Raw genomic sequence first — 16,443 nt, forward strand, 5'->3', positions numbered from 1 at the left:
TGTGTGTTGTGTTCATTCTAGATGCACCCCGGAAATGACCGTGACCTTAAACATCCCTCATGAGGAGCGGCTCCCCATTTAGATGTGTGACAGACTAGGAGAGACACGACTTGTGTCGCTTGGCTGCATTTAAACCTGTTGGGCTCTTCTTGGCGTAACCCCAAAATGTCTGTTACACTAACGGAGTGCCCATCTTCTCAAACCAAGTTCCGCATTCTAATACAGCTCAACTGGGGCCAATAAACTTTTGTAAACCTTTCTAATAAATACCTCCAGGGTTCAGGTTCAATTCATTTGCATATTATTTGAAAGAGAAAGGAACTTCAAAAAAGTACAATTTATTCTAATTTTTTTGCAGTGGAATCATACACTATATATACAAGTATGTGGACACCCCTTCAAATTAGTGGATTTGGCTATTTCAGCCACACCCGTTGCTAACAGGTGCATAAAATCGAGCACACAGCCATGCAATCTCCATAGACAAACATTGGCAGTAGAATGTCCCTACTGAAGAGCTCAGTGACTTTCAACGTGGCACCATCATAGGATGCCACCTTTCCAACAAGTCAGTTCGTCAAATTTCTGTCCTGCTAGAGCTGTCCGGGTCAACTGTAAGTGCTGTTATTGTGAAGTGGAAACGTCTAGGAGCAACAACGGCTCAGCCGCGAAGTGGTAGGCCACACAAGCTCAAGGAACATGCTGAAGTGCGTAGCGCGTAAAAATCGTCTGTCCTCGGTTGCAACATTCACTACCGAGTTCCAAACTGCCTCTGGAAACAACGTCAGCACAAGAACTGTTCGTCGGGAGCTTCATGAAATGGGTTTCCATGGCCGAGCAGCCGCACATAAGTCTAAGATCACCGTACGCAATGCCAAGCATCAACTGGAGTGGTGTAAAGCTCGCCGCCATTGGACTCTGGAGCAGTGGAAACGTGTTCTCTGGAGTGATGAATCACGCTTCACCATCTGGCAGTCTGACGGACGAATCTGGGTTTGGCGGATGCCAGGAAAACGCTACCTGCCCGAATGCATAGTACCAACTGTAAAGTTTGGTGGAGGAGGAATAATGGTCTGGGGCTGTTTTTCATGGTTCCGGCCAGTGAAGGGAAATCTTAACACTACAGCATACAATTACATTCTAGACGATTCTGTGCTTCCAACTTTGTGGCAACAGTTTGGGAAGGCCCTTTCCTGTTTCAGCATGACAATGCCCCTGTGCACAAAGTGAGGTCCATACAGAAATGGTTTGTCAAGATCGGTGTGGAAGAACTTGACTGGCCTGCACAGAGCCCTGACCTCAACCCCATCAAACACCTTTGGGATTAATTGGAACGCCGACTGCGAGCCAGGACTAATCGCCCAACATCAGTGCCCAACCTCACTAATGCTCTTGTGGCTGAATGGAAGCAAGTCCCCGCAGCAATGTTCCAACATCTAGTGGAAAGCCTTCCCAGAAGAGTGGAGGCTGTTATAGCAGCAAAGGGGGGACCAACTCCATTTAATGTCCATGATTTTGGAATGAGATGTTTGACAAGCAGGTGCCCACATACTTTTGGTCATGTAGTGTATGAACATTTTATGTGTTTATTGGTATGGTTTCATTCAGCTATAATTTATGGTCTATAATTGCCAGTTGAATCTCAATTATTGGCTATTATCACATACTTCAATGTGCCGGTGCACAGAAAATAATTCTCAATATTTAGAATATGTTTATTGTTTGCTTTTTCTCTCCACAGTAAGTGCCCCAGTGAGAGTAACCACTTCCAACCCTCACTCGCTTCACAAATCTCCTCAGACCCTGTAATGGTAGTTTTGGGAAGTCTCTCACTGTAATTTACTTAAGTGTGGGAAAGAACTGGCTTTATAAACAGTGTAGGGCCTTCATCTGGCCATCGTACGGCCGACTGGTCTGATTACTTATGTTGTTTCAGTTGGAAAAGATTCAGCAGAGCCTCAGAGAATACAATTTCCTGGTAGAGAGCGCTGGTCTGCGGCTAGGGGTGTGAACTCTGCCCTCTCACAGTGTTAGGACAGAACTGATTTACAGATGTGTGTGTGTACTGATTTTCTCAAACTGAAAATATGCAGCATACTTGTAAAAGTGCTTTTAATGGAGACTTGGCTCACTTTTAATGTATTTCTGTACTTTATAAAGGGTTCAACACTGGGGCTTGACTTGACAAATCTAAACAGACATGGATGTAAGGACGAGACACATCCTGTCCCCATATTTTCTATTGATATTTATATAAAGCAGTGGTTGTCCTGCTTGGGCAATGTGTCATCATTAAAGGCACCCTAGTACATCTGATTAAAATAACCAACTCATCACCAAGCTTTGATTATTTGAATCAGCTGTGTAGTGCCAAGGCAAAAACCAAAACGTGCACCCGGGGGGGGCGGCAGAGTTTGGGAAACCCTGCCCCAGTAGATATCTGCACTGTGGAGGTAAACATTACTGTGGTAAAAGAGAGATAAAACGAACAGTTTAGAACAGGAAGTGAGTTACTTTTACGTCATATAGTCGGGGTGGGTTCTTCGATGAGATTAAAGTGGACTCACACAGGGAAAAGTTCCAGCAGTAATGAGGGACTCGAATGAGGGCTGATTCGAAGCACGCACATCATCAAAGGACACGCTCTGCTGAAAACACCCATAACGCGCATTGCCTACATGCGTTAAACGGAATTTACAGCACGGGTGAGTATACATAGGTAGAAAACTAAAGTAGCCTAATTAACATACGCCATGTAGCCAACAACTTTTTGGACAGGAAGTGCAATAGCGTTCCTAGAAGAAGCGCTATGGTTTTATGAAAGCAAAAATAGGATATTGAAATGATTGTCCGCCCCATTACATTATTTAGGTGTTGACCAAAAAGTTAGTGGTGTTCGAGTTTTCCAAATAGCCTATTTGAATTAGCCTACACCATGGCTACGTCTCAGTGCATGTTATCACTGGAGGTGATTTGAAACATTGTGTCTGCCCTTGTGTGTGTGCATGTGCATGCCTTCTTGTGGGATACGGAGAGGGAGACAGAGAGGAGATAGAAAAAGAGAGGAGAGAGAGCGAGCGACCCCTGATTCCACTCTTACATTTTTTCAGGTTTGTGGAACCTTACAGGATGTTTCCATGACTCCAGGGGTATACTGTTACAGTGTCCCATCAGCTATTCTATACTAAGTGTAACAAAACTGATTGATACATTGGAAGCTTGCCTTGTTACAAGAACAGAATGACAGCTCGCACACAGCTCCCCGACACGAGACAACTTTACTATATGGTGAAGTCTGTGCTTTGCTCTGCAATGGAGAATACTGGACAAAATTAGAAGATTCATGGCTACAGTTGTGAGTAAATTCCAGACAATGTTATGTTTCAGTGCTATTTTACACTCAATAGGCCGTGACATTTTTGTTTGTTTCACAATTTAGCTTTAATCGGGGAGCAGTGTCTGTTTATGAACGGTTTATTATAGGGGTTGGTTATGTTATTTAGCCTAACCAACGTTATTATAGTAAACGAAAACTGAAACGAAAACTAATCATGAAAAAACTATTTAGTAAACTGAAATAAAATAATTAACAAACCCGTTAGAAAAACTACAACTAAACTTAAACGATTATCTTTGACTCCAAAACTAACTAAAATAAAATAAGACATCAAGAATTATGTCCAGTTTTAGTTTTTTTCTAAACTTTGGGCAAAAATCGAATGGGGTTTTCAAGCTTACTGAATCGGATTGTAAATGTGGTTTAGAGGTGGTGATGTTTCAAAAAGGCCTAGCTTGTGCATCACTATCACTAGCTATCCTTAGCTAACATGGGAAAAGCAGCTAACTTGATTCTACTTACATGTACTCCTAAAGTTAAAAAGCATTGGATTGGTGTAAACATGGGCTAGAGAGTGTCTCCTTCCACCATATTTTTTGACATCAGTCTCAGCGCTATTCCTTTCAAATCAAATCAAATGTTATTTGTCACATGCGCTGAATACAACAGGTGTAGTAGACCTTACAGTGAAATGCTTACTTACAAGCCCTTAACCAACAATGCAGTTTTAAGAAAGAATACCTAAAAAATAAAGAGATAGAAAAGTGAAATAATAATAAATACAATCATTGACAAAAAAATAAAATAATTAATCACACAAAAACATCCAAGTCACATTGAGATTGACTTTATAATGTAAACCTAACCTAACCTATCACCTTAAGTATTACTGCCCCCCAGTTGCAGGTGACGTCCCAAAAAACACACAACAAACTATACAACACAAATGGCTCCTAGCCTGGCCCATGCATACTTTCTGTCCATAACACTAAAACTGAAACTAAATAAAATAAACGAAATCAAAATATTTTTATACAACTAGCAAATCAGGTGTGAAAATTGAAACTAAACTGAATTTCAAATAAATCGGAAAACTAATAGATATAAAAACACAAAACTATAATAACCTTGAGCCTAACTCTTATGTCCTAGTAAATTATGACTTTATCTTCTGATTATGTTACATATTCGTCTTTTTAAGGGATGTTCTTTGCCTTTTCGCTAAGATGACACACACACAGAGAGAGGGCAAGGAGACTTTGCGTAGAAGGGCAAGTACTCCTATCCCTGCCTCTCATCAGCCGGGGACGAGAGGCAGAGACCCGCCAGCCGACCCCCATCACCCTCCGCTCGGCCAGTCCGCCTCATACCATCCCGGAGACAAGTCTCTCCACTGCCGCGCCAACTGGTCTTCTGATGACTCGGATAATGACTCAGATGGCTCGGGAGCAGATTGTTTGTACCGCGTTGTTTTGCTAGGAGACCACGGTGTTGGAAAGTCGAGTCTTGCCAATATCTTTGCTGGCATACAGGAGAAGGATGCTCACGACCATACAGGAGGTGGGTTTTTTACCAAGCACAATTCTTATGATTACTATGAGGCTCTTTATGGTATGTAGCCTATTAACGCAACTATTTAGTAGTTTTTTCTCAATGTCTTATCAGTAACCTAAAAACTATTCAGTATCATACATCCTTATCTGCTAATTAAAATCTATGGACACTAATGACTAATGAGTTATTCAATTAGTTAATTAATTGATGCATCTCTTCAACAAAGACTGTCAAAGTAATGGTCACTGACATTGCCCTGGCCCTAATAACCTTGGCCAACCTGTCACAACCACATTGATTGAACTCTTGTATCTGTCACATGTAGTACTGAGTGACCTCAAAGCATTGATTGGCAGCTTGTATTGGCCCGTGCCTTTTGCCATCCAGCTGTGCTATTGAGTGAGATGATTGGTGCAGTTTGTCCTTTTTGAAACAACAATTTCTCTTAAGTTCTCAATTTCTCTAAAAGTTTTTATTATGATAGGATAAAAGTCATAATATTTACAAAATAAATAATGAAAACGTTTAGGTCATGCCTGATACGGTAGCCTAGACACAGATAGTGGCTTCAATCGTTTGTGAGAGGTTCATGCTGTTGTGACTTGTGTGTGTCGTGTCTGCTGATGGTCGTGGATGGGAGTGAATGGCTGAAGATGTGCCCCAAATGGCACCCTATTCCCCTTATAGTGGGGTATCTCTGGTCAAGAATAGTGCACTATAAAGGGAATAGGGTTCCATTTGTGAGGCAGCCCAGCTGAATGTTGCCCTATAGCCCCTGGTCAAAAGTTGTGCTCTAAACAGGGAAATAGGGTGCCGTGTGTCGCAGCCGGCCGCGACCGGGAGACTCATGGGCGGCGCACAATTGGCCCAGCGTCGTCCAGGGTAGGGGAGGGAATGGCCGGCAGGGATGTAGCTCAGTTGATAGAGCATGGCGTTTGCAACGCCAGGGTTGTGGGTTCGATTCCCACGGGGGGCCAGTATAAAAATATATGTATTCACTAACTGTAAGTCACTCTGGATAAGAGCGTCTGCTAAATGACTAAAATGTAAATGTAAAAAATGTGTGTGTGTCAGCTCCTAGCTCTCCAGAAAGATAATGTCTCTCCTCATGAGACTTCCCTCTGACATCATCAGGAAAAAGTGTATAGCTGTCCTGTTTTCAGCCTGTCACTGACTGGTAATGTTGTTTTTAGTTTTGTGTCACTTTGCTTGACTGACAGCAACTAAACTGTTCTTCTTAGTGGACTCCTTGGTTGGTTTAGAGCTGGTGTGGTGAATGGCAAGTGTTTTATGAGGAAAGAACAGCATTACGAGGACATTACAACACATTCCATTGTAGGCATATCACTTGTTTGCTTGTTTACAGGTTCTGACCTTCACAGTACCCAGATCCAGAACAAATTCAAGGAAACTTACAGTATTATACAGAGCCATGATTGCAAGGAACTCCCTTCCATCTCATATAGGTCAAGTGAACAGCACACCTGGTTTCAACAAAAATAAAAAAACAACACCTCACGGCACAACACCTCTCCCTCGTGACTTTTTGTGTGTATGTACTGACATGTACAGTGGCTTGCGACAGTATTCACCCCCTCGGCATTTTTCCTATTTTGTTGCCTTACAACCTGGAATGAAAATAGATTTTTGGGGGATTTGTATCATTTGATTTACACAACATGCCTACCACTTTGAAGATGCAAAATAAAAAAAATTGTGAAAAAAAAAAATTGAGCGTGCATAACTATTCACCCCCCCAAAGTCAATACTTTGTAGAGCCACCTTTTGCAGCAATTACAGCTGCAAGTCTCTTGGGGTATGTCTCTATAAGCTTGGCACATCTAGCCACTGGGATTTTTGCCCATTCATCAAGGCGAAACTGCTCCAGCTCCTTCAAGTTGGATGGGTTCCGCTGGTGTACAGCAATCTTTAAGTCATACCACAGATTCTCAATTGGATTGAGGTCTGGGCTTTGACTAGGCCATTCCAAGACATTTAAATGTTTCCCCTTAAACCACTCAAGTGATGCTTTAGCAGTATGCTTAGGGTCATTGTCCTGCTGGAAGGTGAACCTCCGTCCCAGTCTCAAATCTCTGGAAGACTGAAACGGGTTTCCCTCAACACTTTCCCTGTATTTAGCACCATCCATCATTCCTTCAATTCTGACCAGTTTCCCAGTCCCTGCCGATGGAAAAACATCCCCACAGCATGATGCTGCCACCACCATGCTTCACTGTGGGGAAGGTGATCTCGGGGTGATGGGAGGTGTTGGGTTTGCGCCAGACATAGCGTTTTCCTTGCTGGCCAAAAAGCTCAATTTTAGTCTCATCTGACCAGAGTACCTTCTTCCATATGTTTGGGGAGTCTCCCACATGCCTTTTGGCAAACACCAAATGTGTTTGCTTATTTTTTTCTTTAAGCAATGGCTTTTTTCTGGCTACTCTTCCGTAAAGCCCAGCTCTGTGGAGTGTATGGCTTAAAGTGGTCCTATGGACAGATACTCCAATCTCCACTGTGGAGCTTTGCACCTCCTTCAGGGTTATCTTTGGTCTCTTTGTTGCCTGTCTGATTAATGCCCTCCTTGCCTGGTCCGTGAGTTTTGGTTGGCGGCCCTCTCTTGGCAGGTTTGTTTTGGTGCTATATTCTTTCCATTTGTTAATAATGGATTTAAATGGTGCTCCGTGGGATGTTCAAAGTTTCGGTTATTTTTTTTATAACCCAACCCTGATCTGTACTTCTCCACAACTTTGTTCCTGACCTGTTTGGAGAGCTCCTTGGTCTTCATGGTGCCGCTTGCTTGGTGGTGCCCCTTGCTTAGTGGTGTTGCAGACTCTGGGGCCTTTCAGAACAGGTGTATATATACTGAGATCATGTGACACTTAGACTGCACACAGGTGGACTTTATTTAACTAATTATGTGACTTCTGAAGGTAATTGGTTGCACAAGATCTTATTTAGGGACTTCGTAACAAAGGGGGTGAATACATACAGTTGAAGTTGGAAGTTTACATACACCTTAGCCACATTTAAACTCAGTTTTTCACAATTCCTGACATTTAATCCTAGTAAAAATGTCCTGTCTTAGGTCAGTTAGGATCACCACTTTTTATTTTAAGAATGTGAAATGTCAGAATAATAGCAGAGAGTGATTTATTTCAGCTTTTATTTCTTTCATCACATTCCCAGTGGGTCAGAAGTTTACTTACACTCAATTAGTATTTGGTAGCGTTGCCTTTAAATTGTTTAACATGGGTCAAACGTTTCGGGTAGCCTTCCACAAGCTTCCCACAATAAGTTCGGTGAATTTTGGCCCATTCTTCCTGATAGAGCTGGTGTAACTGAGTCAGGTTTGTAGGCCTCCTTGCTCGCACACGCTTTTTCAGTTCTGCCCACACATTTTCTGTAGGATTGAGGTCAGGGCTTTGTGATGGCCACTCCAATACCTTGACTTTGTTGTCCATAAGCCATTTTGCAAGTATGCTTGGGGTCATTGTCCATTTGGAAGACCCATTTGCGACCAAGCTTTAACTTCCTGACTGAAGTCTTGAGATGTTGCTTCAATATATCCACATAATTTTCCTTCCTCATGATGCCATCTATTTTGTGAAGTGCACCAGTCCCTCCTGCAGCAAAGAACCCCCACAGCATGATGCTGCCACCCCTGTGCTTCACGGTTGGGATGGTGTTCTTTGGCTTGCAAGACCCCCCTTTTTCCTCCAAACATAACGATGGTCATTATGGCCAAACAGTTCTATTTTTGTTTCATCAGACCAGAGGACATTTCTCCAATAAGTACGCTCTTTGTCCCCATGTGCAGTTGCAAACCGTAGTCTGGCTTTTTTTATGGCGGTTTTGGAGCAGTCGCTTCTTCCTTGCTGAGCGGCCTTTCAGGTTATGTCGATATAGGACTTGTTTTACTGTGGATATAGAGACTTTTGTACCTGTTTTCTCCAGCATCTTCACAACTTTTCAACCAAAGTACGTTCATCTGTAGGAGACAGAACGCGTCTCCTTCCTGAGCGGTATGACGGCTGCGTGGTCCCATGGTGTTTATACTTGCGTACTATTGTTTTTACAGATGAACGTGGTACCTTTAGGCGTTTGGAAATTGCTCCCAAGGATGAACCAGACTTGTGGAGGTCTACAATTTTTATTCTGAGGTCTTGGCTGATTTCTTTTGATTTTCCCATGATGTCAAGCAAAGAGGCACTGAGTTTAAAGGTAGGCCTTGAAATACATCCACAGGTACACCTCCAATTTACATGTACATTTTAGTCATTTAGCAGACGCTCTTATCCAGAGCGACTTACAGTTAGTGAGTGCATACATAATTTTTATTTTTCATACTGGCCCCCCGTGGGAATCGAACCCACAACCCTGGCGTTGCAAACGCCATGCTCTACCAACTGAGCTACATCCCTGCTTCTGAAGCCATGACATCATTTTCTGGAATATTCCAAGCTGTTTAAAGGCACAGTCAACTTAGTGTATGTAAACTTCTGACCCACTGGAATTGTGATACAGTGAATTATAAGCGAAATAATCTGTCTGTAAACAATTGTTGGAAAAATTACTTGTGTCATGCACAAAGTAGATGTCCTAACCGACTTGCCAAAACTATAGTTTGTTAACAAGAAATTTGTGAAGTGGTTGAAAAACAAGTTTTAATGACTCCAACCTAAGTGTATGTAAACTTCCGACTTCAACTGTAGATGCAAACACATGCACACACTACATGTTACTGTTTTTAAATGTATGTAAATTGTAAAGTCTTTTGTCTGTAAGGTATTTTTCGTTATGTGTTGGACCCTAGTAAGACTAGCTGTCACCATTGGCGTCGGCTAATGGGGATCCTAATAAAATCAAATCAAAAACCTACATTGTCACTTCAACTCAAAGACCTAGACTCAACTTTTCAAGGCTTTGCCGGACCATTTGTCCTTGTCTTGTGCAGCAGCTTTTACATTTTCCTTTCAACTCTACACTTATTGTAACAAGTTCTTTCACTCTTGGCCAAAGTGTGTTTTAGTCTCGCTGTCACAATGGCAAGGAGGATCTAATCAGACTAAACTAGACATGGCTCAATGCTTTTTTCCACGGCTTAGATTCCATGGTCATGATGATATGGTAGTGAAAGTGTAATAACTCTATAGCACACTTGAATGGTAGTAGGGATAAACACAACTGTAGAGTTCTTGGATGTCAAGAGTTCTTGTTTGATGTCAAATATATATAACCACATTAGTAACAAAAATATGGAGGTGTTTTACAAAAGTCATAAGCTTAAAATGGACATGGCATAAGTGACTCAGCATAACAAAAAAAGAGATTCTGCACACTGAAATCTATGCTCCCATGTGGTTTATTGACAGCAGTCTACAAGGTTTCGAACCTTAGGTCTCCATCAGGTATCCATTCACAAAGAACAAGCCTATATTTAGAGAGAGATATCCTAAAATTACATCACACCTGCTAGCTGCAACCAATAGTAGACATGTTTGAAGGAGGTGACATAAATTATACGTAATCCTTTCTTTATCTACAAGAATAAAACAAGTTGTATTTATATTTTTACCCTATGCTGCAATGTCTAGACTCCCTTTTAGAATGTTTTCCAACGTTATTGAGGTACAGTATGAAATAAGATATTTTCTAATCTCTTTCCTTGTTTTTTGTTTGTTTAGAGGAAACCTATGAGAAAACCATGACTGTAGATGGGGAGGAGACTACCCTCATCGTCATGGACAGCTGGGAGAACGAGAAACAGGTATGACACAACACTAACCCTCAACCTCAACATCTTTATCACAAGAAATGGATCGCACAGTAGAGGAGAATATGATATCCTCTCACATCAAGACTCATTTCAAAAAGAAAAAGGGGTGCAAGCTTTCTAATTCATATAACTTAATCTTACTCGGTGTCACTTGAGAACACAAACACTGAGGTAGTGCAAAGAAACAAATCAGCTTGTGCTAACTGAACCATAAGGCTCTATTCTATTTACTTCAAAACAACTATGATATCTAGAGGCGACCCTGCCCCTCCCTCGGTTTTGTGGAAAAATATATGTGCTTGCACTGTGTGCCTGTAGCTAAACTCCATTGAGTCGAGCTGAAGTGGGGCGAATCCTGGCTGTGCTGGAGTCAGTGAGTGGTGGCTCCAGTGGCATGAGGCGAGCGTCTGTATGGGACACCGATGGCTGTGGGGCCTAATTACTCCAGTATTGATTACAGCTGGGGAGTGAAGCGTGCAGGCCAAGCCACGTGTTGACTTGTTTGTACTGGGTTAGAGGAGATATAGGGACATAAGGATGTCTATAAGGACAGTGGATTGAATGCGTTGAAGGGCACCAAGTGTCACTAGAGGCAGAAAGTCAGATAGATGTATGTCTGACCAATGACCGTACCTGGGGACCAGAGTTCTGTGTTCACAAATACATAGAAATCCACTTGGGGCCATCACAATTAGCTTATTCCCTTTTCGAATAACGAAATTAAAACTTAATGTTGACCATCACTTATCTCAATTATCTTTTGAATGCATGAGTGCATTTTCGACATCAAAGTTGGCTTCAATGATTATTACAGAGAACACATGCTACACTCTTAGAAAAAAGGGTTCCAAAAGGGTTCTTTGTGAGGCAAAGAGTTAAACCTTTTTCATCTATGAACCGTTTTTGGAAGAAAGGGTTCTTTGATGATTCTTTGGAAGGCAAAACAGATTCTTTGGAAGGAAAGAAGGGTTTTACATTTATTTATTTTATTTAACCTTTTATTTAACTAGGCAAGTCAATTAAGAACAAATTCTTATTTACAATGACTGCCTACCAAGAGGCAAAAGGCCTCCTGTGGGGACGGGGCTGGGATTAGACAAAATACACATCACGACAAGAGAGACACCACAACACTACATAGCGACCTAAGACAACAACACAACATGGCAGCAACACATGACAACACAGCATGGTAGCAACACAACATGACAACAACACAGTAGCAACACAACATGGCAGCAGCACAACATGGTAGCAGCACAAACATGGCCCGAAGGGCATAAAGGTAGAAACAACAATACATCACGTGAAGCAGCAACAAGTGTCAGTAAGAGTGTCCATGATTGAGTCTTTGAATGTAGAGATGGAGATAAAACGGTCAAGTTTGAGTGTTTTTTGCAGCTCATTCCAGTCGCTAGCTGCAGTGAACTGAAAAGAGGAGCGACACAGGGATGTGTGTGCTTTGGGGACCTTGAACAGAATGTGACTGGCATAACGGGTGTTGTATGTGGAGGATGAGGGTTGCAGTATGTATCTCAGATAGGGGAAAGTGAGGCCTAAGAGGGTTTTATAAATAAGCATCAACCAGTGGGTATTGCGTCGGGTGTACAGAGATGGCCAGTTTACAGAGGAGTATAGCGTGCAGTGATGTGTCCTATAAGGAGCATTGGTGGCAAATCTGATGGTGGAATGGTAAAGAACATCTAGCCGCTCGAGAGCACCCTTTATTGCCGATCTATAAATTACGTCTCCGTAATCTAGCATGGGTAGGATGGTCACCTTAATCAGGGTTAGTTTGGCAGCTGGGGTGAAAGAGGAGCATTTACGATAGAGGAAACCAAGTCCAGATTTAACCTTTGCCTGCAGCTTGGATATGTGCTGAGAGAAGGACAGTTTACCATCTAGCCATACTTATGTGAGGTGACTACCTCAAGCTCTAAACCCTCAGAGGGGGGGTCATTCTTCTCACCAAACTACATGACCTTTGTTTTGGAGGTGTTCGGAACAAGGTTAAGGGCAGAAAAAGCTTGTTGGACACTAAGAAAGCTTTGTTGTAGAGCGTTTAACACCAAATCCGGGGAGGGTCCAGCTGAGTATAAGACTGTATCATCTACATATAAATAGATGAGAGAGCTTCCTACTGCCTGAGCTATGTTGTTGATGTAAATTGAGAAGAGCGTGGGGCCTAGGATCGAGCCTTGGGGTACTCCCTTGGTGACAGCCAGTGGCTGAGACAGCAGATGTTCTAACTTTACACATTGCAATCTTTGAGAGAGGTAGTTAGCAAACCAGGCCAAAGACCCCTCAGAGACACCAATACTCCTTAGCCGACCCACAAGAATGGAATGGTCTACCGTATCAACAGCTTTGGCCAAGTCAATAAAAATAGCAGCACAACATTGCATAGAACCCTCTGAATCATACGTTTTATATTGTAATTTTTGCCTTTCTTTTAAATAGTGCCTGAGCATTAGTGTTTATCTCAGTGTTTAACGTTTAACAACAGGAGTTTGAGTAATCTGATCAGTTTAAAAAGAGGTGTGAGAATGTCTTAAACTGTACCTATATGGGAAAACTCAAAACCATGCCCATCATAACCATTTCTCAGCATGCACTATTGCAGGTTGATTTTTAGAATTGTTTCAATATCTGTGTTTTTGCATGTATATTGATTAGTTAATTACTCTTATGCTACACAAACTAATCCAATATGTTAGTAGTTGGACTTATTGCACCCGTTACTGAGATAGTAATTCCAGTTTAGATGATTTAGGTAATCTCATTTATCAATCTTCCCTACCCTGGCAGTCATTCTGAATGCAGGTTGCAGTTGATTAAAAGTTGTTGGATATCCTCACTCTGGCTGGATTCCAATAGGAATTACACATCACTTTGCATGCCAGCATAATGTGACTTGCAGGCCTGATGTGGGTCGTAAACCAGGAGTTTCCTAACACCACTGTGTTAGGCTATAACTCTCAAAGAAAGGCCTTATGATGTATGTAATGTATTGTCATAAAGAGTTCAAGGCTAATAAACCTGGTGGAACCGTTCATAGAGGGTTCTGGGAAGAACCCTTCAAAGATAAAACGGTTCTCGGTAGAACCCATCTAGGAAGAACCTTTTGATTATAAAAGGGTTCTTGCTAGAACCATTTATAGATTGTGCTAGGAAGGACCATTTACAGGGCATTCTATAGATGGGTTAGTTGACAACATCACGAAAACGATGTGCGTGCTTCCATGGGGTAGAAGTCAGCAGTCTGCAGTATATAAGAGAACTAAACGGGAATGCTCCGGGAGAGCTCCTGATCGACATGTGTACATGGTGCATTGAGTTGGTTGGAACCTCTCCAGCATGCTGATAATAAAGGATGATTAATTTAATATTGACTTCGGGTGTCCCTGTGTAGAACTTCCACAACAAAGCCAACCCTGTTTATTTTGCCCCATAGTTGCGTACGCGTCGGTTTTGTTGCTAAACAACCAACCCGTCTATAAACTAGCACCACATTTTCAGTGGAAATTGTTAAAAATAGTCCTTGTGCATAGAGTTGTATGGTTTGTTTAACTTTGCAATCATTGTTTTTTGTTCAACATACATTTTAAAGTAGAAAAATCTGAGTCTCCGTGTCACTCTGTTACCATGGAATTGCCCTTCTACTTATACACTCTTAGAAAGAAAGGTGCTATAAATGTCCAGATCCCGGACGAGCTCCCAAATATGGCTGTTGTTGGTGAATGTTGAACTTCTCTCTGAACTATGTCTTCGTCTGTGTCTTTCAGGAGGAGGATGAGGAATGGGTCCAGGACTACTGTATGCAGGTGGGCAACGCCTACGTCATAGTTTACTCCATCACAGACCGTACCAGCTTCGAGAGTGCCTCTGAGTTACGCATCCAGCTGCGGCGCATACGGCAAGCCGAGAACATTCCCATCATCCTCGTGGGCAACAAAAGTGACCTGGTCCGTTCCAGAGAAGTGGCTGTAGAAGGTAACGTTGATTCTAATGATAATGTCATAATTAAAGCATCTCTCCACACCTTCTGAACAGTGACTTGATGAGAGCCATTTAAGCAATATGAGCAGCACTCTGCTTTTAAGAGACTAATACAGTTTGGCATACAATAGTCTGTGCTGCACTTTCTGTGGACTTCATAGTCAAACAAGCAAAAGTTACAACTACAGAATATGATCATAATTTATATCAAATGTTGCAGTCCACACGACATACTGTGGACTGTTCCCTTAACATTCCATGAGTTGGATTTACAGCATACATCTCATACACTAACACTGTATTTTACAATGTCACCGTAATTCTTGATGATTTGGTCAATATTTTGATATTCAACCTGTTCTGCAGATGAGAATAAGCTTGTGCTAATTATGGTGCAATGTATCAAATTTATTTATGTTATGAGTTTCACCTGATCCCTGACCAATAAAGACATGAATCAAACGTAGACCTCTCAAACGTAAACACCTCACGTATGACCTCTTCTTCCTCTGTGCTCTGCTCTCTCCCAGAGGGCCGTGCATGTGCCGTGGTGTTCGACTGCAAGTTCATCGAGACATCTGCTTCGCTCCACCACAACGTCCACGAGCTCTTCGAGGGCATCGTCCGGCAGATCCGCCTGCGGCGAGACAGCAAGGAGACCAACGAACGCCGGCGCTCCGTCTACAAGCGCAAGGAGAGCCTCACCAAGAAGGCCCGCCGCTTCCTCGACCGCCTGGTTGCCAAGAACAACAAGAAGATGGCGCTGAAGGTTCGCTCCAAGTCCTGCCACGACCTGGCCGTCCTGTAATGGTTGCTGTGTGGCCAAGTGGTTCACGCAGACTCAAACTCTCCTCTTTGCCCTAACACTGTGTTTTTCGGGCGGCCATCTTGTGGGTCAAATCCGGAAACCAACTAATGGCTGTATTGTACTGTCTAGAGAGACTAATTATATGCTCCAACCCCCTAGTGGTAAAGGGGAAGGACGTTGTTTGTTATTTTCTATTTATTTCAGCCATTCAAAGCAATTGGGTTGAGAAAATGTGAGGCAATTGAGACTTTTTTTTGTTGCTATATCACAGATTCACTGAGAATTAGTTTGCTAAACAGACAGCTTATCAACTGTTTGTCTTACATCTACACTATCAGTCAAATGTTTGGACACACCTTCTCATTCAAGGGTTTTTCTTTATTTGTTTTACTATTTTCTATATTGTAGAATAATAGTGAAGACATCAAAACTATGAAATAACACATGGAATCATGTAGTAACCAGAAAAAGTGTTAAACAAATCAAAATATATTTTATATTTGAGATTCTTCAAATAGCCACCCTTTGCCTTGATGACAGCTTTGCACACTTGGCATTCTCTCAACCAGCTTCATGAGGTAGTCACCTGGAATGCATTTTAATTAACAGGTGTGCCTTCTTAAAAGTTAATTTGTGGAATTTCTTTCCTTCTTAATGTGTTTGAGCCAATCAGTTGTGTTGTGACAAGGTAGGGGAGGTATACAGCCCTATTTGGTAAAAGACAAAGTCCATATTATGGCAAGAACAGCAAAGATGGCAAATAAGCAGCAAATAAGCAAAGAGAAATGACAGTCCATCATTACGTTAAGAAATGAAGGTCAGTCAATCCGGAACATTTCAAGAACTTTGAAAGTTTCTTCAAGTGCAGTCGCAAAAGCCATCAAGCGCTATGGTGAAACTGGCTCTCATGAGGTCCGCCACAGGAATGGAAGACCCAGAGTTACCTCTGCTGCAGAGGATAAGTTCATT

At 42.1% G+C, this 16,443-nt stretch overlaps 1 protein-coding gene across 3 annotated transcripts; it reads left to right on the forward strand.

Moving 5' to 3' along the window:
* Window positions 1-2,622: 2,622 nt before the first annotated feature.
* On the forward strand, window positions 2,623-15,849 carry LOC121575105 (GTP-binding protein REM 1-like). Of its 3 annotated transcripts, XM_041887955.1 has the most exons (6): window positions 2,623-2,705; window positions 3,111-3,355; window positions 4,539-4,897; window positions 10,576-10,658; window positions 14,453-14,660; window positions 15,197-15,849. In XM_041887955.1, exons 3-6 carry the CDS (start codon window positions 4,564-4,566, stop codon window positions 15,472-15,474), a joined length of 903 nt encoding a protein of 300 aa, XP_041743889.1. In that variant the 5' UTR covers window positions 2,623-2,705; window positions 3,111-3,355; window positions 4,539-4,563; the 3' UTR covers window positions 15,475-15,849. The 3 variants fall into 3 exon arrangements, with proteins under 3 accessions (XP_041743889.1, XP_041743890.1, XP_045079210.1); XM_041887956.1 differs by lacking the exon at window positions 3,111-3,355 and having other exon boundaries at window positions 2,634-2,705; XM_045223275.1 differs by lacking the exons at window positions 2,623-2,705; window positions 3,111-3,355 and having other exon boundaries at window positions 4,189-4,897.
* Window positions 15,850-16,443: the final 594 nt, after the last annotated feature.

The sequence above is a fragment of the Coregonus clupeaformis genome, chromosome 10 (assembly GCF_020615455.1).
Source record: "Coregonus clupeaformis isolate EN_2021a chromosome 10, ASM2061545v1, whole genome shotgun sequence".
NCBI classification, from domain to species: Eukaryota; Metazoa; Chordata; class Actinopteri; order Salmoniformes; family Salmonidae; genus Coregonus; species Coregonus clupeaformis.

Coding starts and splice junctions, on each gene's coding strand:
- LOC121575105 (XM_041887955.1), top strand. CDS start 4,564: ATGACACACACACAGAGAGAGGGCAAGGAGACTTTGCGTAGAAGGGCA. Junction 4,898..10,575: donor TGCTCACGACCATACAGGAG/GTGGGTTTTTTA, acceptor TTGTTTGTTTAG/AGGAAACCTATGAGAAAACC. Junction 10,659..14,452: donor GCTGGGAGAACGAGAAACAG/GTATGACACAAC, acceptor TGTGTCTTTCAG/GAGGAGGATGAGGAATGGGT.